Raw genomic sequence first — 22,422 nt, 5'->3', positions numbered from 1 at the left:
CCGGTGACCTTGATCTTCATCTCATTCAACGTTGATTGAATTCAATTTCAAAACAATGAACATAAATATTTCATGTACCATACCAATAATTTAATCCACTCCGAGTCTACTCTAGTAGTTACTGGGCTGGTTCCAACAAGATCTATTTGCGTTCCCCCCATCGAACAACCGCCCACGAAAACACCCCATTGACCAAGAAGGCACCAAGCGCCTGAGTCATATACTTCTGCGCCTGCAAAACATGATAATACGCAGCAAAGCACAGCAAGGCCACCAAGGAAAGGTGTCCATAATAGAACGAACGTCTCCGTTCTTGCATCGAGCTAGCTGTAGACCGTCCTTGGGTGCCAGTCTTCGACACCGCGCCTCGAGGCCGCACATAGAAAACAAGCGAAATCACCATGCTTATAGCAAACAGACCGCATTGCACATCCAGGTCACGCACCCGCTTATTCAAAAGCGAGCCAAATTCCGGATGACTTGTTTGGATGAAGAACGACAAGTAGAGAGTTGCATGGCCCACGAGCAGAGGCGAGATGACCATCCGTCCGAACAGACGGTGGTATGGCGTCACTGTCGCTTGGGGAATGGATGTGACGAATGAAAAAATTGAGGAAGCTGCTGGTTTAGAGGTCGAGATGTATGCTGCCGGAGACATCAGGACTTGAAGAGGGATTTGTGAGAGCGCAACATGGCCCAATGCCTTTGTGAGATGCATGTAGTCTGTGGGTTTGAATCAGTCAATTTTATTCGACCAATTGCTAAGTGTCATAGCATCTGAAGCAAGGAATCAAGGACATACCATCGCCGCTGTTCCAGACAGAAAGACTGGCTAGCCACAAGAGCCACAACCCGCAGAGAGCATACTGTCGACGGGTCTCAAGCCACCCAGCAACAATCGGACGATCCCACCATGAAGTAGGCCCGCGGCGCTGTTTGGGGTCAATCTCAGCAACTGACTTAGCCCAGCCTTGATAGACTCGGAGCACGATGATCACGGCAATGATTGACCATTGCGCGTAGGATCCTCGCAGGTCGAGGAGCTCCCGGCGCAGGAGCTTCTCCTCCTCGGAAGGGGTGACAAAACGATAATGCCAGGAGAAATCCATGATGCGAAAAAGGACACTGGTCAATTGACTAGACAGCTATCACAATTGCAAGAGACCAGACTCGAGGATGCCGGGTGTTGATGGTGGAGCTTATCGCCAAGCGCAGATCGGAACGTCGTGGAGTCAAATATCTTTTAGAGTGACATGGCCAGTGTTATTTCTTCAACAGGTACTCGTATGTTGCGTAAATGCTGCTGACCTTGTGCTGTATGACAAACTAGAAGGTGTCATCTTCTTACGTGTCCTAGGAAGACCCCATGCCCTGGACCCGCTGACAAATGACTTGATCTTACTCGCCAATCCTCGGCTTCACAGGGACATCCACAAGAATTCAATAAGCCTTCAATTGGAACCTCCCGATCATTCTCCACTGATTGGGTATGTAGAGTCAATTATAAAGGTGGTTCGAATATCTTCCTCAAGTATACACAAAGAAACTCCGAAGTCCAATCGGCCTTTCCATAGTCGCAAATCAGCGTCCTATCTGCGCTTACGCATACGATTCGACAATAAATTCAATACAAGATTCCTCGGATCTTGAGAAACTGAGAAATCAAATCTCTGTAGGCCCTTTGACCTACTCAATTAGGCCGAATTCAAACCTTGAGGCTGAGACGAAAGAATAATGAACCGTCACAAGAGAATGCAAAGCCATGTAGTCGCTTCTGATTCGCAAGACGAGAAAAATATTCAAACTGCCGTGATTGCTTTTTATGACTACCTCAAAGCGGAAATAGACGATTCGTTTATGCATGGAGTAAAGAAAAAACCTCTACATTAAAAACGCCATCAAGACATCTCATCCCAAAACTGGCTATTCTCTAAACTGACAGGATGCCCCATGCTCATGCCCAAGCTGTTCTGCAGGCGCTCTGTCGTTGTTTGTTTCGCCCGCATGGGATAGGCGGGCTTAAGAGAGTAGTTCATATGGTGTCATCAACACCAAGTCAATCGACAACTTGTCTTAAGGGGAAGTCTGCATGGACTCCTCCTGAGCGCCCCCGGCAGTAGTAGCGAAATAGCGGACATCAACATCATCATCCTCCTGCAGCTTCTCCAGGCTAGGCAGAACATTTTGCTGGATCAAATCTTGGGCCTTGGGCGAGGGAGTAATAGTCTCCTCGGACTTTTCCACCTCGACCAGGGTCTTGTCCTCCGGCAGGCGGCGCAGAGTATCAATCAGGACGGCGTAGGACTTGGCGACGTTGAAACGGATGTTGGGGATCTCATCTGAGACGAGTCGGTCCAAGATGGGGAGAAGAGAGCTTTCGATGATATCAAGTGTGACAACGGGGGCGAGGGTCTGGAAACATTAGTATATGAATAATTTGGGGCCAGCAACACGTTCGAGACTCACAGAAACAGCGAAGCATGTGGTCATGCGGTAAAGGTAGTTCGGGTGCTGTCCCATGGCCATCACCTTGGGAATAATAGACTCCTTTGACCATTCCACGCCAAATACCTCAGTGAGCTTCTTCAGATTTTGAGTGGCAGCCTCTCGGATCGAGAAGACGGTGTCTCCGAGCCATCCCATGCATAGGTCACTCAATTGCTCATCAAAGAACTTGACTCCTAGCTGGCTGGCGAGGAGGGGAATGTATTCGATGATAGCCAGGCGCACGCGCCACTGCTTGTCCTCAGCCAGCTGGACAATCGCAGGAAGGAGAGATTGAGAGAGGAGGTCAATTCCGATAACTGAGAAGATCATTAGATGGATTAGGACATTACACATTGCAATGGGAAAATGTCGAAAAACATACCCTTATTAACCTGCTCGAGCTTCGAGATGATGTGCAGACGAACATCGGGAAAGTCGTCCTTGAGCATCTGAAGGAACATGGGAAGCAAATGGGCAATAGTCCTGTTCATGAAATGAATTAGTGACTGACTATCTCCAAACATTGAGGACATGTGATACTGACTCTTCCTTCCCAAGAATAGGCGCCAAACCGCTAATCTGAGTGCCGAGGGCAGCACGGACGTGCTGAGACTGATCAGACACCAGGTCTTCCACACTAGTCATGATCTCATTAAGAAGCGTATCACGGTCGATCAAGCTGCAGAATCCTACTCATGTTGTTAGATTGTTTCTTGACGTCATAGTCATAGCACATAAGAAACATACCAGGAATCTGGCCAGCAATTGCAGTGCGGACCTCAGCCTCGGTATCCTTCAAGAGCTTGACAAATGCGGGGACCATGTCGCGTGTAACAACCTCCTCGTGCACAGCCTTGGCAATCTGTTATGGATGAATTGGGATTAGTCTTGGTTCTGTCGCGCGCATTTGGGACCAAATAGGCAAATTCTGACCTTCTCGTATCTATCAGCAACCATGTAGCGGACCCGCCAGCTCTTATCCTCAAAGAGAGTGCGCAGAGATGTCAACAGCACACCGTGGCTGGGCTGCTGCTCTTTGGGAATTTCCTCGGCGATCGCGATCAAGATGTCCACAGTCAACAGACGCACGCTGTCCTGATCATCACTGGCCAAATATTGGAAAAGGGGTATCATTTCATCGATAATCACGTCGGACTGCATCTCCTTGACGAACTTGGCCAGGTTGTTGGCGGCTTGACGGCGTACCATCGGGGTTTCATCGTGTACGAGAGCTCCGAAGTGCTGTCGGAGGTTCTGCTGCAGCGCCGGCGCGGCTTTTCGGTATGGTGAACAGTACAGACCTGTTGCGGAGACCTTGGATGTGAACCAGTCGGCCTTGGAGAGGTGGAGGACCAGAGGGACAAAGTGCTCTTCGACTTGACTTTCTGACAGCTGATCGCAGACCTTGTTGAGCGACTCAACAGCCTAGTTCTGACGGTCAGCAATACCATTCCCGCTACCATACATAGCATAACCAACCTTCTCCCGAACCAGAGGCTCCTCGATCGCCGCCAGGTTCTCCAGCGGTGACAGGAGCACGTGCGCGTATTCTGGCCCCCCAACATACTCTGTGAAGTTACCCAACTCCTCGCTCAGCGCGGTCAAAACCTCGTCTTCGTCCTCAACGGAGTCTATAGGTAGGACTTGTTAGGCGCATCTCGGTGACTAGAAGGATGGTGGGGTCCGGAGGGAGACAAACCGTCCAGGAATGGGATAAGCTCGTCCCGGGTCCTCTCGGGGCCCAGGGCCAGGGCAATCGTAGATAGACGACGGATGGCGTTCAGTCTGAGGAGGACATCATCGTGCTATGACATTGAGGGTGAGCTTGGGCCAGTTGGTTTCCCCTCCACCAGTGGAGGGGAAGCAAAGCCGAGCGGAGCAGCCGCATACCTTCAACTCATCGATGAGTACCGCGATGGGGTAGAGTTCATCGTTCTCGTTTTGGCCCTCCATCGCGTATGTGCGGATTGTGTATTAAAATAGAACAAGAGAGGAGGGGGTAAACTGGGAGATTGGGGTGGTCGGTCCCAGTGCTGAGGAAGGGTTGATATCGGGGGCGGTCTTTGGTAGAGCCACCCGGGGGAAGAAAATTATCGGCGATAGGAGGAGGGGTGTAGCTGCATGAGCTTCGATGGCGAATATAGCAACGGAGCCCGTGAACGGGTTAGTTATTGGACTTGGAGGGGGTGGGAGGTTTAATTGGAAGGGGAAGGTCGACGGAGCGAGGTTTCGTGGGGTTTTGGGCCGCCGGACAGTCCACCTTTCGCGCTGAGCTTTCACCATCAAAACACCTGCGGCTGGGCGTAAATTACATACCGCGTGGCCTTGAAGCTTCATGTCCCTTTCGAGATCGGGGCCGGACTATCGAGATTTGCAAGAGCGACGATACACGATTGCTATTTTGATGATACGCCTCTCGTTCTGGCTAATTGTAGTATTGGTACTACTATCTTTCACCGTGAGGTTCTATAATCTTGAAGCCCCAACAAATTTTCATAATGAGCTTAGCAGTACACGAGTTAAACGATAGGCCACAGAGATGGTATCTATGCTATCAAGAAAGATGATTCGAAAGACATTGGAAAGATAATGCAAAATTTATCCAGAAAGTCCTTTCAAATAAGATTGATTGAGCATATATGGTTTGTTCGTTTCTCTGGTTCCTATTCTAGACTCAGACTTTGGACCTACTAAGTTGATATTCCCATTGAAGATAAAAATACCATTACTACCTACGCTCAACCAGGATAAAGGATGCATCGTCGAATTAGCAATTGTACATCGTCGCTTTAGCAATTCTCCAGAAGAAGCCTCATGTCCCGTTTCAAGATGAGCCCCTGACTCTCATACCTTGACTGTAATTAGAGGAAGTATTTGGTGGTTCTACAGATAGAGCAAAATTTAGGCCTCTTGTGACTAAGTCTCTCATCCACGGAGAACAATAGCGATAGTGTTAGCTACTGTAAAGATAAAGTTCTAGCTTCTTATAAGAGGTGACAATGGAATGAATCAAGCAGGAGGTTTACACTACAGTTAGCCGTACGTCATCTAAAAAATGACTGATAAACCAGGTTGAACTTGACGTTACCATACGTTACCACTCGTAAGAAAAGAGGGGGGACGACCGTGGCGGTGTGTGGCTGATGAGGCAGAATTTCCAGAAGTCCGATCGGAGTCATAACGAACATCTCGCTGGTTTGCGCTTCTTCTCCGCTTGAGTGTGGTTTTTTGGTATGCAAAGTCTCTTTCCTGGAAAATATTCAGGGCCATTCCGTCTGTCTTTGCACGCTTGCTAATACGGTTGTTCGCACGTCGATCCAGAATTTTTTATCGCATCGCGAATCCCCCCGCCATGCCCACTATCTCGGTCGACAAGGCCGCTCTCTTCAAGGAGTTGGGCCGGGAGTACGTACACCATCAGGGATATGGAATCGGTGGACAATCCTAATATTTTTTGTGCGCAACTGCAGGTACACCACGGAGGAATTTGATGAGCTGTGCTTCGAATTTGGTAGGTCTTGTCTGCATGGAAGACTCCGCGGGGCGTGATAGGCTGATATTGTTGAACAGGCATTGAGCTTGACGAAGATGTAACGACCCTTCAGCATACTCCATAATTAAGGAGCGCTAGCTAATAACCAGCAGACCACCGACCAGGACCGCCCGATCGTCGACGGTGTGCAGGAGCCCCCGCAGCTCAAGATCGAGATCCCCGCCAACCGGTATGCCTAAGACAAGCGTATGACTGAAGGAGTTCATGGGCTGAGATATATCACAGATATGATTTACTGTGCTTCGAGGGCATCGCGTTGATGCTCAACGTCTTCTTGAAACGCAAGGCTCTTCCCGAGTACAAGTTGGTCCCGCCTGCCAACGGTCAACTTGAGGAGATTATCGTGAAGGAAGACGTGGGTTGACACTGGGTACTTTATGCATGGAACAACTGCTGATATTTCTGAGCAGACCACGAAGATCCGACCCTATGTGTCGGGTGCCATTCTCCGAGGTGTGAAGTTCGACAAGGCTCGCTACGAGTCTTTCATTGCCCTGCAAGACAAGCTCCACCAGAACTTGGCCCGTCAACGAACCCTGGTCTCCATTGGTACCCACGATCTGGATACCGTCAAGGGACCTTTCACCTACGAGGCTCTCCCTCCCAAGGACATTAAGTTCACCCCTCTGAACCAGACTCAGGAGATGAACGGTGAGGAGTTGATGACTTTCTATGAGGTATGTGCATCAGATAGCGTTCTACTCACGTCGTCGTGCTCATATATATTGACCATTAAACAACAGAAGCACCAACAATTGGGCAAGTACCTGCACATCATTCGTGACTCTCCCGTTTACCCAGTGATCTACGACTCGCAGCACACTGTCTGCTCTCTGCCCCCTATCATCAACGGTGATCACTCTAAGATCTCCCTGAACACCACCAACGTTTTTATCGAGATTACTGCTCTTGACCGCACAAAGGTTGAGATTGTGAACCGCATGATGGTCACCATGTTCTCCCAATACACCTCCGAGCCTTTCACGTAAGTGATATTTCGATTCTAACCCCATGGTTCATATGTACTTATTTTTTGCACAGCATCGAGCCCGTCAAGATCGTTTCAGAGCACAACGGTCAGACTCGTGTCACTCCTGACCTCGCTCCTCGCACCACCACTGCTGAGGTGTCCTATATCAACCAGTGCTGTGGCCTGAACCTTACCTCCGCTGAGATCAGCAACCTCTTGACCAAGATGGCATACCGTGCTAAGCCTTCGACGAACAACCTCGATACCATCGATGTTGAGATCCCCCCGACTCGCGCCGATGTGCTCCACCAGTGTGATATCATGGAGGATGTTGCCATCTCCTACGGCTTCAACAACCTTCCCCGCTCGTTCCCCAGCAAGTCTGGTACTGTTGCCCAGCCCCTCCCCATCAACAAGCTCTCCGACATTGTCCGTGTTGAGGCTGCTATGGCCGGATGGTCTGAAGTCCTGCCTCTGATTCTGTGCTCGCACGATGAGAACTTCGCCTGGTTGAACCGCAAGGATGACGGCAACACCGCTGTCAAGCTTGCCAACCCCAAGACCACTGAGTTCCAGGTTGTCCGCACCAGCCTGCTCCCCGGTCTGTTGAAGACTATCCGTGAGAACAAGGCCCACAGTGTGCCCATGAAGATCTTCGAGGTCAGCGATGTCGCTTTCAAGGACATGGCCCTGGAGCGCAAGAGTCGCAACGAGCGCCACTTTGCTGCTGCATTCTACGGCAAGAGCAGTGGTTTCGAGGTTGTCCACGGTCTGCTCGACCGTGTGATGGCCATGCTGAAGAGCGCTTTCATCATTGCCGAGGAGGGTCTGAACAACGCCGCCATTGGTGACTCTCAATACTACATCCAGGCCCTGGATGGTAAGTCTTATTCCCTTATGCTAATCACATATTGACCGCAAACTAACACATCATCTTCAGACCCCACCTACTTCCCCGGCCACAGCGCCTCCATCCACCTGCGTGTCGGTGGCAAGGACCACGTCATCGGCTCCTTCGGTATCCTGCACCCCACCGTGCTGGGCAAGTACGAGCTCAAGTACCCCGTCAGCACTCTGGAGATCAACATCGAGCCTTTCCTGTAGATCGAGCACCTAGATATGGGATTGAGTGATTTGCATGCTTTGTGACGCAGATAGATGATGACATGACGTGGAGCGCTCTATTGTTATAAGCAAGAAGTTTAAAGCTGCGGAGCTAAAAGCAATAAAATAACATTTTCCAGTATTTATTCAGTATATACTCTATGTCAATGGGAAAGATATCTGGCAGTATAAAAATCTAGTGATCGATCAATCCATAACGAGGTATTCAGTCAGATAGGCACAGCCAACGGCCTCGAGCTTAAAGCCGAAAAGGCTAGAGGTCATTTCTGTGCCCCAAGACGCCTTATCTCAGATCTGGGGTATCTAACCACTCATACATTCCACTTTATACTTCTTGTAATACCCAGAGCCAATAATAAACGAAAACACTCGTCAGATCGTCTGGATGAAGATTTGCTGGGTGATCCACGTGCTGCAGATGTCACTGCATAAAGTCCCGTCTAGAACGGATTGGTAGACTCAATGAAGCGATACGTTGAGATACGAGCTGGTAGATGATGATTTCATCTCGAAGTGGATACACTACACTATTGAGGTGGAAGATCAAGGTCATTATCAAATTGTTCTCATGAAATTATCCTCGACAGTAGATCTTTGTACATCGACGTCCATCGCTTCATGAAACCATTCCCGAACCCATAAGATCCAAGGGCCAGTATTGAAAGCGCAGACTAGACATTATTCGTCGAACTTGTAGACAGAGAAACCAGGAGATTTTTTGAAAGTCTTCATGTAATTTTGATTGCGTGAGGTAGAGAGTATAGGGAGGTTTAGGACAGGAAGCGAAGATAAAGGAATAGCCGGGCCTTAAAAACAAGTTTACTCCTGAGTGAAGGTCTCGGCAGCACCACCCTCGGCGGTAGCGGCCTGCTCCTCGGCAAGACGCTGCTGCTCGGCAGCCTGCTGGGCGGCCAGAGCCTTGGCGCCGTAGTCCTGGGACATGGGCTGCAGAACGGGCTGCTCCTCCTTGGGCTCGATGATGGTGACGGAGTCGGGGAGGGTCTTCTGGGGGCCGGACTTGCCCTCGGGGTCGGAGCCGCGCATGATCTTAACCTTGATTCCAAGGACACCCTGGCGGAGGAGGACGTGGCGGGTAGCGGAGTCGATGAACTCCTTGGCGGGCTGACCGGAGTGGATCATGAAGCCGTCCTGTAAAGAGAAAGCTGGTTAGTGATATTCCCAATTCAATATGTCGTCAGAGAAGCGTGGATATCGTGCAGGGATTCTAGAGGACCACGAGGTTGTTTCGTCGACTGTTCCCAAAGTACCCGCGCACGATATTTGTCCCACAGCATTCTCTTCCAACAGTCGATTGTAGACGTACAGTGAACTTCATGGACTTGGCACGGGCGGCACGGAGCTTGCCGGAGACGACAACCTCGCAACCCTTGGCACCGCTCTCCATGATGAAGCGGAGGACACCGTAGCAGGCACGGCGAACGGCAAGACCGTTCAGGAGCTTGTAGCGGAGGGACTCGCACTGAGCGACGGCGGACAGACCGCGGTTCTGGACCTTGGCGGCATAGAGGGAGACGGAGTTCTCAGGGAACTTGAAGCGCTTCTGGATGAGCGAGGTAAGCTCACGGATGCGGCGACCCTGCTCGCCAAGAACCTCCTGGGTGTGGGTGGCACGGATGACTGTAGAAAGTGAAGACATCCGTTAGCATCAGATCCTCCCGGCATATGTTGACCGCATAATTTCCGCAGTAACGATATTGAAATCTCCTTTCATCCCCATATTTCCTAGCTCTTGCAGATCCCATCCAACCAAATATCATGCGATTCAACGACGAAAGAGAAATTCGGAAGATGCGACGTACTGATGTCGGTGACGGTGGGAGTGACACGGACTTCAACACCGGAGTAGCCCTCCTCAGCGAGCTCGCGCTGGAAGAACTCGTTGAGCTCGGCGTAGAAAACACCGTCGGCGACGAACTTGCGACGCTTGGAAATAGCTCCCTGGACAGCGGCCATTTTGACGTTCCTGGTGGGTGGAATTGGGGGGTTGTCGACGGAGGAAGGCGAGGTCGAGGTCGAGAGGGTTAGTCGTTGTGAGATTCTCTGATTAGTGGGGATTTTTTGGGCGAGGGCTTCCATTTCCTGTTTGGGCTAGGGCTCAACCCTCGCTTGCCCTTATGGACTGAACGGGAGCTATTCCCCTTTGGGACTAGTGTTTATAGCCTCGTTTCTCAGGCATTAAGGCTACAAGGCATCAAGGACATCTATAGATCCATGAATAGATTCAACATTGGAACAAACTACTTTCTCTCATGCCACGGGCAGTTTCTTAAACAACACAAGAGGCTGAACAAAACATATCAAGACCGTAATATCTCCAGGGGGCCATGCGACAAACTCAAACCTTCATGCTTCATTTACTGGAGTTTCATGATGCCTCGTAGGGAACCATAACCTACATCTCAGGGCTACATCGTAACCCATTCCCCTTCTCCTAATCCACTCATTGCATTTCCAACTCCATCTGCTTATGCTCATTCTCTTTAGAGCCCCTATTATTATCTTTTGAGACCCCAAAGTTGGAAATTCCCGCAGTGACAGCAGAAATGCCAGACGCTGCTGCATGATGAACATCTGTTCCGGCAGGCCCTGGCCCAGTCGACTGCTGCGCTGTCTCAATCCCAGTCAAAATAGGTGCTCGACCTGAGCCAGGGCTCTCGGTGCCAGCACCTCCAGTCGAGGGGAAGGGCCCGTTCATCTCAGAATCAGAACGGCCAAACGCTTCAGCCCACCAGCGAGTTTCCTTCACTCGAGGGAAGATCAACCTCTCATTCCCACGCTTGTGGTCGTCGATGATAGGATTATAGTCAGGGTTGGTGAACTGGTCTCGTCGCGCGAGGAAGTAGTCCCATACACTCCGTGTCCGCTCTCGTGCATTCGTGTCCACACGCTCTTTCTCATTGTTGAATAGGAAGGTTCCAAACTGGCAGGCATAGAGGTGATAGAGCAGCCGTCTCAGGAAACGTTCATTGAACTCGAATCGCGTGGGATACTGGTGAAGCAACTGGTAGGTGGCGTCGAGGAACTGATGGAACACAGGGCTGGTCTCCTTCACCTTTGTGATCTCCTTTTCAGAGACCATACTGCGAGGCGCGGAGCTAGGCTTCTTAGTCGGATTGTCCGAATCATAGCTCTGAAGCTCCCCCTCAGAGTCAGGCAAAGAGTCACGACTTGTGTTGTCCCGGTTGAAGAAGCCCTTCGCACTCAGGAAAGCATTCTCAATTGCCTTGGCAGGACCTGCACCTCCGCCTTCTGCATCACCGCCACCGATCCGTTCATTCTCAATTTGGAACCATTTCTCGCTATTCAAATGACCCGATCGGTGCCGGAACATGTGTCCAAAGGACATCCAGTCTTTCTCCACGAGGACCATGAAGCCTTCCATTGTTCGAAAGTAGGGGTCCAGGCAAATCTGACTCAGGGCACTCAGCTGGCTCGTCCGATCCCAGCCGTCGGAGCAATGAATAAGCACATGGGAATGCTGGAGGCCGACTTGGCGAGCGATCAAGCGTGCACCCTCTAAGATGCCCCCAATATGCTTCAGCCAGCCACTTCGAGTAAGCTGGTCGCGATTCGGGCCCAGCGGAGTAACATCCGTCTCTTTGAGAGCATCGATGACCTTATTCAGGGAGTCACGCATGACGTGAATGTTATCGATCCCGAGGTAGGCTTTAGTGGCAAACTTGTAGTTGTCCATGTTCTCGGAGCCCAGACCAACAGCCTGCATGGCGAAAGCATTCACGGTAGGGCGTGCATCAACAATCAAGTTTTGCTGCTGAGCGCCATAAATTGCGCGTTCCTCGGGGTGAGCTGCACGGGCAGCAGCTAGCATTTCATCTTCGATCTCCTCCGCATTTGACACATCCAAGTCAGTCGTCGACCCGCTGTCATGGCTCGAATCGGAGGCTTCCCTGTCCAGAGTAGATTTCACAAAGTTTGCCAAAGGTCGTTCCGTGCGAGAAGTCGAGAAAATCGCAGCAAGAAGCTTTTCATCCTGAATACTACGGTTCTGTCGTACACCAACCAGAGGCTGCGAACTTCGCGTGATGCTGCAATTGTTGACCGGGTGTAAATAAGTGAGCGCGGGAATTCTCTGTCTGGAGCGATATCTTCCAGCATAGTTGAGTGTATTGTCCGAGATCGAGGAGGGCACGGGGATCAGTGCGGGATATGTTGGTGAGAACTGCGAGCACTCGTTAGCATTGAGCATATCTCCGCCAAGCTCTGTGCACGACGAGCCAAGCAACGAGACCACATACGCCATAATCAGTATTAATCTCCGAGACTCGCCAGCCAGAGTTCTCTTTATCGAGGCCTTGACGCTCCCATTCCTTGCGCGGATCATACAGGTCCCACCCGTTGAACTCCCTCTCCGGAGGCGGCGGCTGGTAACTAAACGCATAGAGCCTATCCAGTCTGCCAGATTTGCATGTCCATTGTTTTATACTATCAAAGACCTCCTTGGCCCGTTGTTCACTCGTAAAATAGAAGCACACGAAGGTAAAGTCTCGACACCGGAGGCGAATGGAGGAGAGCTGGCGGGAGGCCGCGGGAGCAGGTCGCAGAGTGCAAAAAGATATGATCGGGTAGGTAATCCAGAGCTCTTTCGGTCTGATTGTCATGCCTTTGGCAGCATCTTCGCTCGAGACTAGGGGCGTGTGGGAGAATATTAGGTGGTGAGGGGTGAGGTGGAGGGCGCCGTCGACCTGGTCTCCACGGCGGGCCAAGGACACATTGTCAACCTGAAGAGGAGCAAACGATTAGCAAGTTTGATCGCATCGCTCAACTTCAAGTTGAGTGGACGCACCTTGGCAACCCGTGTTTTCTCCATCCCGTGAGGTTAGATTCACTGTGCGCGCATAGTCTTCATACTGAATGAGGGAACAGGTTCGGGTGGCTAGGCAGCGGGACACCGAGAATTGATCACAGGTGCTGCGAGATTGTAGAGAGTAAAACTTGTTGAAATCAGCTCAACTGGTTTGTCCCATCAGGCCTAAGAAATGTGGTCCTAGGACAAGGTTGGGAATGTTGGGCCAGAAGTGGTTACATGTTCAGGTCAGCTTCCGGCACCCGATCAACTGTGGGGCTGGAGGTTCGAGGGCGTTCACATGGACCGATGTCATGTTGCCCCCCACCGCCAACCCTTGCTACTGATACTCACCTACCCGAGTTACTGGTAGTTTAGGGTAGCTAACATCACAACCTAGCTAGAGGAGCGAAATGAAGACTTGGTGTCTTTGCTATAGAGGTAGTCCATTGAGAAACAAGGCATTCCGGGCCCAATTTTAAAACATATCCAAGATGGAACGTGATCTACATCATGGGTATCTGAGCTAGAGGTCGTTATCATAATATGTGATTATTATTTCGCATGTGCTAAAATTTTCACTTGTCATCCTTTGTAGCAATGTCCCAGCTGCGCAAATCCTCTCTCACGTCAAACTCGGACAGTTCGTGCTCTGCATGCCGGGGCTTCCAGCCCCGTCCTTTCGCGCCGTCGTAGAGTTGGTGCTCAATACTGCCACCCTTCTTTGGGTGACCGAGTGTAGAATGTGAGTCAGTAGTCTTTCCACCTCCATGAGATTGATTGCTCAAAGAACTCTTAGGGCGCCTCTCAAAGCTAGGCGATAGGCGTTTCCCAGCGCGTGTTTGTTGAGACACAGCCTCTGGGGTTAGATGGTCATTGTGACTGTCTGGATAGGCGTCGTTGTAGCTGTTATGGGATTCGTTGTTCCAGCAGGAGCTTCCAGCGAAGAGCTCCTCGATCAACTTATCTGCGGGGAGATCACAGGCTCGCGAAGTCCATGATGCTGCAAGAGTGCGGCGATACATGTCTTGCATGTCAGCCACTTCTCTGCTTTTGGTGTGGAGGGACTGAAGATGTCCAAGTTCCTCGGAATCGCCAGGTTCAGCAGAGTGTACGACCCTCGCAATACCTCCAAAGACAGTGGCAGACTTGAGAGGTGGCCTAGAAAGGGTCAGTACGATGTGATATCAAGAAAGATGAATCTGCCAATGCATACGTGGTGAAACTGCGGTCTCCTTCGATTTGACGCATAGCAATACCAATTTTGACGGTGCTGTTGACTTTGCAGTCCGACATCAAGTATCTCCGGACAACACCTTCGTCTTCGTCAACCTTGTCGACATATTCGGCAAGATTGAGCTTGATTTTGCCCAATACATTCTTCTCGTTGGCAGGTGACGAATGGAACTCTTGGATGATCTCAAAACTGATCTCACACTCTTGAAGCATAGAGTTTCTGTCAATAGTGAGCCTCACATGGAGAGCCTTTTCATAATTCCAGTAGGCCCGGTGATCAGATAGAGGAGCTTTCTCGGTGTGTCCTTGATGTTCTGTGGCGCTGGATGATGGCAGCCGCCAGCGCACCCAAACAGTGCCGTTGCCCAGAGGGACGTTGTTGATATCATTTATCTGTATAGATGGTCAGTTCAAAAATATCTTTTTCGCAGTGCAAATGCTACACTTACCCTGAGGACAAGCTCAAATCTGGGCTAGAAGCGTGTATTAGCCTTGAGCAATTTGTCGTCCGGGGTACTCGGAAACTTACCCGCCTGTTTTTCGGGACTAGAAGAATCAAGCAGTGTTAGCGGACGCTCGGTATAGAACGAAGTTTAATTAAGACGTTCGATTGATCGCGAAGACTAACCAAATGCTTGCATGGTGGTTCGAGTTGTATGCAATTAACTCGCCGTAAGGGTGAAACGAAACGACCCAGTCGAGGTCCTGCCTGCCCGTCCACTCTGACGGATCAGATGCACCACAAATAGTCCACTCAGGACCTGCCTAAGGGATATCTCTTGTTTCTAAGTTGAAGGACCCCTGCAAACATGAAGACTAGTGTGCATGACATAGTCCGGAGAAGCTCCCCGCATATGAGGATGTCTTGGCGGTGAGAGGGGCTGGTGGCAGAATCTCCGATTCTAGACGATCCAACCTGCACTTCGCGCTTCCCAGACTTGTGCAATTACCTTTCTCTGGAGACTGCTTCCTCTGGCTCTGTCGCTCTTTGTCTCGGATTGTTTGAAACCCGCAACTATGGCGAACGCCGAAGGTCCTCTCCTCTCTCCCCCGTCGGAGTCGGCTTCGACTGTCCCACTCGATTCTCCGATTCGTACCACAGCCATACACCCAGACCTTCCGGAGATTCAAGTTCCCGGAGGACCCCTTCCCGTTTACAGCTACCATCCGATTACTTGCCAACCTATCGAATACCAAGATTCTCGCGCAGAGCTCGAGCAGTTGTGCCAAGAGTTTCCTTCTAAAGAAGCTGCTCTGAGAGCCCAGGAACAAGCCGCCAAAGAAGCAAGAAGGAAAATCGAAGAAGTCGAAAAGAAGAGGGAGCAGGTTCAGAAGGCGATCGACAAGAAGATCAAGGAACTAGACACGGAGATGAAGGTGTTATCGAAATTTCAGGAAGTTAAGGCATCGGATATTCCATCTTGAGGACCGACAACCCGAGACACAGCAAAGCCATACATTATCGATGCCGCAAGGGCAACCGCCATGATCAGGATGTTATCTCAACAGTCCCCGTCGAGATTCTTTACGACTCACACTTTGGATGGCAATGCGCCTGTTCCAGCGCCACGTGCGGGGACAATGTCTTACATCTGGAACGAACGGCTTCATCCAGGCCAGCCCTACGTCGCCTTTCAGCGTCTTCCTTCCAATCATGGAATCGAATACAACCCCAGTCGCAACCACGAGGATCTTACGGTTGCCCCTGAAGGGCTCACTCCCTGGACCCTTTTCAATCTTGACATGTCCAGGCGTTACTGCCAATTCAAGCGGAACACGCCCTGGCATACCAAGCCATGCTTCTAGGAATCTGATTCAAACCAATTCATCTCTACGTCTCGCCCACCCTGAGAAATGTTGGCACCCGACTGTTGGGGAGAAAAATGGCCTGTCATACATCAGTGTAGCCTTGCTCCAATACTTGTGCTGAACCTCAGTTTTGATAGTTGTTTTTTCAGTCACAATGTATGTCTTGTGTAATGGCTATTTACAAAGACTGCACCCACAAACTTACTATCTGCCGCTTTATCAGATCTCCATCCTAATCACTCGCAGTAAACAGAACCATTCATCACTCATGGGCAACCACGATATTCACATATTGAAAGGCAAGACTCGCCTTACTTCGAGTCTACTAGACTCGCCACTATGGGGATGGACTGTCTTTCAATAAGAAACTTCATCGACTTGAAGAGCTTCCACTTGAATCCAATTCTTCATCATCTCTTTTCTGCGTCAAAGGACGGCACATGTATCTCAAGATTCATGTCGTTCGGTTTCTGGGCATGAGTTTACCAATTCGACTTTCTTGATATGTCGAAGGTCCACCAACCCCGGGACAAATTATTTCCTGCGGGTGAGTCTGTAGATCTCGGCCACGACAGAGAATATTTTGGTTTTTACAAGAAGAGAGAACCACATTTAGTTGTGGTTCATATGCTGGCTTTGAGAGGATTATCAACCTTATGCCAGACAACCTGCACCACGGTCGAGAAAGTTCGTATCTAGAAGGACCGTCAGTGGTGAATTACTTAGTATGAATCAACGGGAGAATACCCTGCTCTTCACAATTTTCCAATGATCTCGAGGAATAGGTGTTGACCTTGGACGGAAGACATCCAGTCTTTTCAGGTTGTTTCTTTGTCCCCAGATATCGAGAAGTGGCAAGACAAAGTGTTTGTGTGCCGTGTCCAGCCTCAGAATCCCGTAATGAATATTTTGAAGTAGCTCTTCACTGATGAATTCGGTGATGTCCATCTGGCGCATGGCTAGGTATGTCCCCGGGGTGCCTTCCAGACTGAGAGGTATTCGATGCAGAACATAGAGGGCCTCGCTGGTTATTTGTTTGTTCACGAGGAGAATCGAAGGTGTATATCGCTCGACATAGAGACGAGGGTCGGCACAGCTAGGGCCTCTAGATCTGTCCGTGTGTGCTGTGATCAAGTTCTCGATCTGTCGGTAACCGCTCAGATAATCATTTGGGTTGAGCAAGTATGCATAAATGATCACCCGGATTTCAACCGGCAGGTCAAGAAAGGATATCATTGCAACGATACCCCACAGTGTTCAAATGATAAAAGAAGCTTATGAATGTCGATATTGAAGTGCAAGCTTGGCCCCGCTTTCGCTTTTAGTGTTGCCACCGGCCCCCTCTTGCAATCTTTCGTGTGTCGTCGCGGAGAAAATGGGTGGACTTTCCTCTGGCTACTCCTCGGAGCTTCTGATGAGTGAATCCAAGAGGCTTGAACTGCATATGCGGATGAGAAGACCCGATATCCCCGCACGCCTGACGAGGTTTACAGTTATCGATCATTATGGCCAGTTTAAAAGTTCTAGCGAAGCTTTACCAGCGGCCTCTCCCGAGTCGGCTAACCAGAACAGTCCAATCTCACAGGCCAATTAAGGAGGATCGAATTGCTTTTCTTTTTCTTGCGATCAAGAATAAGGAATCCGCATCTGCACCATAGAATCCGTCTTACCGGTTGAATGATAGATGATGACGGTCGGAATTCAATCATCCATGATCGTTACCGAGCACACACTCTACTTCGGAGAGTGGGATAATTGGTACACTTACAACGCCAAATATCCAGCCTTCAACGTGCGAGTTTGAACTTCAATTCCGTCGAAAGGTGTGCTTTCGGTCATGTTCGGAAATTTATCCGAGAAAGTGGAAGTCGTGATGGTGCATTATCGACAGCTCATTGCGGGGTCAGACTTGCCATCATCTAAAAGAAAGAGAGTCGCTTTGGGATCGCATCCTTCCTACATTTACTACCCCCTCCAGCCTTTTAAATTTCTCTGACAGAATAGGTTCAGTATTTCAAAATGACCTCAATCGCTGTTCAAGTCGAGACTGCAACGCGAACCTCAGCTCTAAATACAGAGAAGAACGCGAATGGCCAGGTGAAAAGACTACACCACATTCCACGCCCTGCCACCAAGGAAGCCGAACGACGATGGCTTCTGGGCCAAATGGCAGCTGCATTCCGCATATTTGCCAAATTGGGCTTTGCCGATGGAAGCAGTGGCCATATTAGCTTGCGAGGTATAGTTGATAAGAACGAGCTCGAAGTTTGTTCTTGTCGTTGACGACGCGCAGACCCTATCGAGCCACATACCTTCTGGATCAATCCTTACGCTGTGCACTTCGCCTTGCTTAAAGTCTCTGACATGGTTCGTGTTGATGAGAAGGGGAAATGGGTGGATGGCGCAGATAAGCCTGTAAATGCAGCCGGCTTTATGATTCACTCGGCTATTCACAAGAGGCGACCAGACATTCATGCTGCTTGTCATATGCATAGTCCGTATGGGAGAGCATGGAGTACATTCGGAAAGGGAATCGAAATGTTAAATCAAGGTATCACACCTCTAACTATATCACCCGCACAGCTACTCGTCCCCAGCATGGTCCTTGGCCAGATCTATAATGCTTTTTCAGCTAAGTTTGAGATTACAGATTCTTGCATGTTCTACGATGATCTCTCCGTCTATCCTGCCTTTGGGGGCGTAGTCTTTGCACAGGAGGAAGGCGAGCGAATTGCCGACTATCTTGGCACCAAGAACAAGAACCTCATTATGCAAAACCATGGGCTTCTCACTGCGGGTGGGACCGTTGCTGAAGCAGCTGCGTTCTTTATCGCTCTAGAGCGAGCGTGTCAGACACAGTTGCTTGTGGAGGCATCAGTTGCACCCGGATCTATTGGCCACAGTATCGGAGAAATCAAGAAAACGTTCGTCGACAATGAGACTGCACGGTATACCAAAGAAGGCACAGGCAGCCCCGGGGCGATGTACATGCAGTTCGAACCTGAGTATCAACTCTTACTAAAGGAGACTAATGGCGAATTCCTGCAATGATCTGAAAACGGGCAGGGTCATAGCACAAATGTTTCTTAACGTGTCGAGTCTGACAGCTTTTATCACTCTCAGAGGTACTTGTGTAAAGCAAGGTCTATTGCATCTAGACTTCTCCGCGCTTTGGCCATAAGGCCTTCATGGGGGCCAGATCTTGATAGTCAGCACTATCCATGCTAAATTTAGGCCGTTGCTAAGGACATAATGATATCATCATCGAGAATCCCAGCGGTAATTCATCTCTGAAACAATGGTCTGTCATTTCATCCAGATGCTCATTGTGGTCGGGTCGGCGCGTAAATGCTCAGGTAAGCCAATGAGACGGTTCTTCAGTTTTTGGCTCTAACCGCTCTTGGGGATAGCTTCGAAATTCACTTGGGAGTCACATCCCGCCTGCACGGACCATCAGGCATTCCATGGATCGAATGTTATTTTGCCTTTGGCTATTGTTATGGTGAACGACGTCGTTGAATTGTTGAAAACAAAGGATAATACGATACCGTCTTTCCAGCACTCTGTAAATACGAGACTGTCTTTCCGGGCTTGCGGGGTAATACACACCACACTCGTATAAGTTCTTTTTGAGGTTATCCGGCTTCATTGAACGTGATCAAAATCGCATCGTAGCTCATGAGGCGAGAGCAAGATAGAGAGACTGTCGAGGATAATGTGGCAGACGGGAAAATGTTTCCGGTTATCCTCGGTAGCGGACATCATTGAATACGAGCAGCTTAGAAATCGTGAGTCAATGACAAATTGGTAATATCCCGCACGGCAACCACACAACGCTCCAACACATTTGACAATTTCTCCAAAATCATCACCATGGCCGCTGAACAGCCAGATATCCATTTCATTGGCACTTATACCCGCTATTCCAGTAAGTTCAGCAACCCTTTTTCATACAATTCCTCGCTAACAGGACACAGGCTGGACTAGTCGGGTCGAGGCGGTCTTGGAGTATTTCAAGATTCCTCACACTCGCCAATTCATCAAGCTCTCTGATGTATGCTTGCTCAAAGCTGTCGCAGCGAGTACTCCCACATGAATCTAATAAGCGCATAGGTGAAAACCGTTTCCCCATCTGGATACGTCCCCTTCCTGGAATGCCGCTCCCTCGGTAATACCAGAATTTGCGACTCGCTCGCAATCTGCGAATTCCTCGCTGAGTCGAACCCCGAGTTGCCTCTCTGGCCTCGGGATCGTCAATTGAGGGCTCTCGCTCGCAGCGCCACGGCTCAGATGCATTCTGGCTTCTCTGCGATCCGGAACTCGTTCTCCACGAACTTCCTTGCGCATTATACAGGTAATGTCCCGATTTCCGAGGAAGCGCACAAGGAGATCCAGAAGATGCTGGCTCTTTGGGATACCGCTCGTAAGGGTACCAAGGAGCGTCTTGCGGCACTGGGTGAGGTCGATGAAGGGTTCCTGTTTGGAGGATTCAGCATTGCTGATGCTTTCTTCTGGCCGGTTCTTACGGTATGCGCCGCTCTCCACTTGATTGTTTCTTTCTTTTTGATTCCTAGCTGATCGTTCGTAGCGATTCCGCACGTATGACCTTCCGCTAGATACTGCCAGCGAGGACGCTTTGGAGTGGATGGCGAAGATGTGGAATGATCCCACATTCAAGGCCCTGACTCACCGGTACTATGAGCAAGCTCAGGATCCAGAGACTCGCATTGAGCATTATGATGACATCTTCCGAGGCCGGGACGACATTCACTACGGCCAGTTCCCTGAAGACTGGACGTTCTCTGTTCCTGGCAAATAAGCAAAGAGTGGCATGAACGTGAGATAGCTACTGTCAAAGAAATTACCAGGTTGACATTGTGAAATATCATCCATAATTATTAAATGCTGTCAAAGAAGAATCCGGTCCCTTGTCAAACCATCCCCGGACAGAGCTACCTCCAATGTATAGAGGGTGCCGGTAATCTCTCATAGAGCCGGACTATAGTAAAATCTTCGTCATGCTAAGAAATCCTTGACAGAAGTTTAATCTTATCAAACGCAACAGGATTTAAAATTATATTCTGACATTTGAGGAACACAGTGCATGATCATACCTCATTGCCGGTTCATTGCCAACAATAGTCGGTGTAGGATCAACGACGGCTGGATTTCAAACTAGTGTCTTCGGAGCCACAGTGACTCATAGCACTAGGTCAGGTGCTAGGTTACTTTTATCTTCATTTCAGTAATGATGAAATCGCCATGCTTGATGTGGTTTTCTATCGAATGTCTTTGGGCTGCCTAGTCACAGGACTATCTGTCGGGCGACAGTGCATAGTTGTTGAGTTGCTTTAAGCAGCTGTATTCTGCAGCTTGTTTGAGAAACAAGGTTTGAACGTTAATCGATTGGGTAAGAGCATAACTGACATAAACCGGTTACTGGAAAGTTAGTTAGGCGCTGGAACATACCAAGAACAATGATTTAGCTACGCAGTGGGTACTACTGTACATAACATAACCTCATCGGCATTGCTGTCAAGCACAAGCCACGTTTTGGTGGGGCAAGTGGCGAGTGACGTGGCGCACAACTCAGAGTTAGTGAGGCGCAGTCGGTGCAGTAGTTAACAGTTTCAGTACGGAGTACTCCGTACAGTCAACAAGTTCCTATTTTGGGAAAATGTAAGAAACATTCGCCTTCTCCGAAGCCTCGTCCGTCAGCATCCGACAAGGATGACTTTTTCGAGGAAGATATTCATTGCTCTGGGATATTGATGCAGCGTCATTTGATCGAATATTGAAAACTGCTTCCCATCGTCACTTCCGACTTTAACCGCTTCACGCTGGTCTCCCACTCCCTTGCGCGGAGCGACCACATGACCAACTTGATATGCCGGCAGGCTTCAGGGTTTGTGGAATCAGGGCCTCTGATTGCACACAAAACGCCTTTTTACGCATGATATAGGAGTTGGTGCCGCCCTGTGAGATGAGATCACCGCGGTACGGATCATGTGGGCTATACCTAGGGCGGGAGTCAACGGTCGCTGAAGAACCGGGCGACATGAGGTGGATATACAACTCCTGGATGTACATTTCATAGTGTATAGCTAAGTTACAGGAGTAGTTTCTCATTCGGTAAAGTCGCGTATTGTCCGGTATATGATATCAACAAATCACAAGCTAGATGGGCGCACTCCCCAAAGTCTGGCAAGAGACTATCAGCGAGGCTCAGCCCAATGGTTGATCAGAGCAGGGATCTCAGCTTGGAGCGCCTTGGCTGGACGCGATGGGCTTCAGCGAATGGGCGGGCTGAAGTGGCCCAAGACCAAAGTGCCCCACGTCTGCTCGACCTCCATCAGCTGAGGTTGTCCACTCACTCTTCATACTAGCGGCACTCGATACGTCCGAAATGGTGGGCAA

General features: G+C 49.8%; 10 protein-coding genes across 10 annotated transcripts; 4 read left to right on the top strand and 6 right to left on the bottom strand.

Annotated features, from left to right (window-relative positions):
- Window positions 1-142: 142 nt before the first annotated feature.
- Window positions 143-1,109, bottom strand: N7473_000841 (ferric reductase-like transmembrane domain-containing protein; the record flags this gene model as incomplete). Its single annotated transcript, XM_057146781.1, has 2 exons — window positions 143-723; window positions 803-1,109. The coding sequence occupies 2 exons, from the start codon at window positions 1,107-1,109 to the stop codon at window positions 143-145; spliced, it is 888 nt and encodes a 295-aa protein (XP_057014667.1).
- A 964-nt stretch (window positions 1,110-2,073) lies between these two features.
- Window positions 2,074-4,440, bottom strand: N7473_000840 (protein phosphatase 2A structural subunit TPD3; the record flags this gene model as incomplete). The annotated part of the gene is made up of 9 exons (XM_057146780.1): window positions 2,074-2,412; window positions 2,467-2,804; window positions 2,870-2,970; window positions 3,032-3,176; window positions 3,235-3,349; window positions 3,421-3,912; window positions 3,967-4,118; window positions 4,187-4,292; window positions 4,378-4,440. 9 exons carry the CDS (start codon window positions 4,438-4,440, stop codon window positions 2,074-2,076), a joined length of 1,851 nt encoding a protein of 616 aa, XP_057014666.1.
- A 1,399-nt stretch (window positions 4,441-5,839) lies between these two features.
- Window positions 5,840-8,114, top strand: N7473_000839 (phenylalanine--tRNA ligase subunit beta; the record flags this gene model as incomplete). The annotated part of the gene is made up of 9 exons (XM_057146779.1): window positions 5,840-5,892; window positions 5,958-5,998; window positions 6,058-6,077; window positions 6,133-6,209; window positions 6,266-6,395; window positions 6,451-6,717; window positions 6,784-7,025; window positions 7,082-7,890; window positions 7,951-8,114. 9 exons carry the CDS (start codon window positions 5,840-5,842, stop codon window positions 8,112-8,114), a joined length of 1,803 nt encoding a protein of 600 aa, XP_057014665.1.
- Window positions 8,115-8,954: 840 nt separating this feature from the next.
- On the bottom strand, window positions 8,955-10,232 carry N7473_000838 (40S ribosomal uS3 domain-containing protein; the record flags this gene model as incomplete). The annotated part of the gene is made up of 3 exons (XM_057146778.1): window positions 8,955-9,284; window positions 9,460-9,773; window positions 9,956-10,232. The coding sequence occupies 3 exons, from the start codon at window positions 10,230-10,232 to the stop codon at window positions 8,955-8,957; spliced, it is 921 nt and encodes a 306-aa protein (XP_057014664.1).
- Window positions 10,233-10,596: 364 nt separating this feature from the next.
- On the bottom strand, window positions 10,597-12,984 carry N7473_000837 (phosphatidylinositol-3-phosphatase YMR1; the record flags this gene model as incomplete). Its single annotated transcript, XM_057146777.1, has 3 exons — window positions 10,597-12,336; window positions 12,413-12,895; window positions 12,961-12,984. The coding sequence occupies 3 exons, from the start codon at window positions 12,982-12,984 to the stop codon at window positions 10,597-10,599; spliced, it is 2,247 nt and encodes a 748-aa protein (XP_057014663.1).
- Window positions 12,985-13,475: 491 nt separating this feature from the next.
- Window positions 13,476-14,998, bottom strand: N7473_000836 (N-terminal C2 domain-containing protein). The gene is made up of 5 exons (XM_057146776.1): window positions 14,825-14,998; window positions 14,726-14,742; window positions 14,646-14,669; window positions 14,177-14,589; window positions 13,476-14,121 (listed from the first exon to the last, which is right to left on the bottom strand). Exons 1-5 carry the CDS (start codon window positions 14,835-14,837, stop codon window positions 13,539-13,541), a joined length of 1,050 nt encoding a protein of 349 aa, XP_057014662.1. The 5' UTR covers window positions 14,838-14,998; the 3' UTR covers window positions 13,476-13,538.
- Window positions 14,999-15,213: 215 nt separating this feature from the next.
- On the top strand, window positions 15,214-15,621 carry N7473_000835 (uncharacterized protein; the record flags this gene model as incomplete). The annotated part of the gene is made up of 1 exon (XM_057146775.1): window positions 15,214-15,621. The coding sequence occupies one exon, from the start codon at window positions 15,214-15,216 to the stop codon at window positions 15,619-15,621; it is 408 nt and encodes a 135-aa protein (XP_057014661.1).
- Window positions 15,622-16,577: 956 nt separating this feature from the next.
- On the bottom strand, window positions 16,578-17,241 carry N7473_000834 (uncharacterized protein; the record flags this gene model as incomplete). The annotated part of the gene is made up of 2 exons (XM_057146774.1): window positions 16,578-16,700; window positions 16,753-17,241. The coding sequence occupies 2 exons, from the start codon at window positions 17,239-17,241 to the stop codon at window positions 16,629-16,631; spliced, it is 561 nt and encodes a 186-aa protein (XP_057014660.1). The 3' UTR covers window positions 16,578-16,628.
- A 783-nt stretch (window positions 17,242-18,024) lies between these two features.
- N7473_000833 (uncharacterized protein) lies at window positions 18,025-19,056 on the top strand (the record flags this gene model as incomplete). The annotated part of the gene is made up of 3 exons (XM_057146773.1): window positions 18,025-18,244; window positions 18,299-18,556; window positions 18,656-19,056. 3 exons carry the CDS (start codon window positions 18,025-18,027, stop codon window positions 19,054-19,056), a joined length of 879 nt encoding a protein of 292 aa, XP_057014659.1.
- Window positions 19,057-19,878: 822 nt separating this feature from the next.
- N7473_000832 (glutathione S-transferase) lies at window positions 19,879-20,824 on the top strand (the record flags this gene model as incomplete). The annotated part of the gene is made up of 4 exons (XM_057146772.1): window positions 19,879-19,933; window positions 19,983-20,059; window positions 20,119-20,532; window positions 20,594-20,824. 4 exons carry the CDS (start codon window positions 19,879-19,881, stop codon window positions 20,822-20,824), a joined length of 777 nt encoding a protein of 258 aa, XP_057014658.1.
- Between the last annotated feature and the right edge of the window lie 1,598 nt (window positions 20,825-22,422).

This window comes from Penicillium subrubescens, assembly GCF_028828155.1.
Source record: "Penicillium subrubescens strain IBT 31985 chromosome Unknown utg000001l_segment0_segment0, whole genome shotgun sequence".
Lineage (NCBI taxonomy): Eukaryota > Fungi > Ascomycota > Eurotiomycetes > Eurotiales > Aspergillaceae > Penicillium > Penicillium subrubescens.
The sequence above is the reverse complement of the archived record's forward strand: the minus strand, read 5'-3'. Positions and strand labels throughout refer to the sequence as shown.

Bases quoted from the DNA above. Each gene is read 5' to 3' on its own strand.
- N7473_000836 (XM_057146776.1), bottom strand. The intron at 14,590-14,645 runs GTAAGTGTAGCA...CCATCTATACAG, and splicing joins GATTTGAGCTTGTCCTCAGG to ATAAATGATATCAACAACGT. The intron at 14,122-14,176 runs GTATGCATTGGC...GACCCTTTCTAG, and splicing joins GGAGACCGCAGTTTCACCAC to GCCACCTCTCAAGTCTGCCA.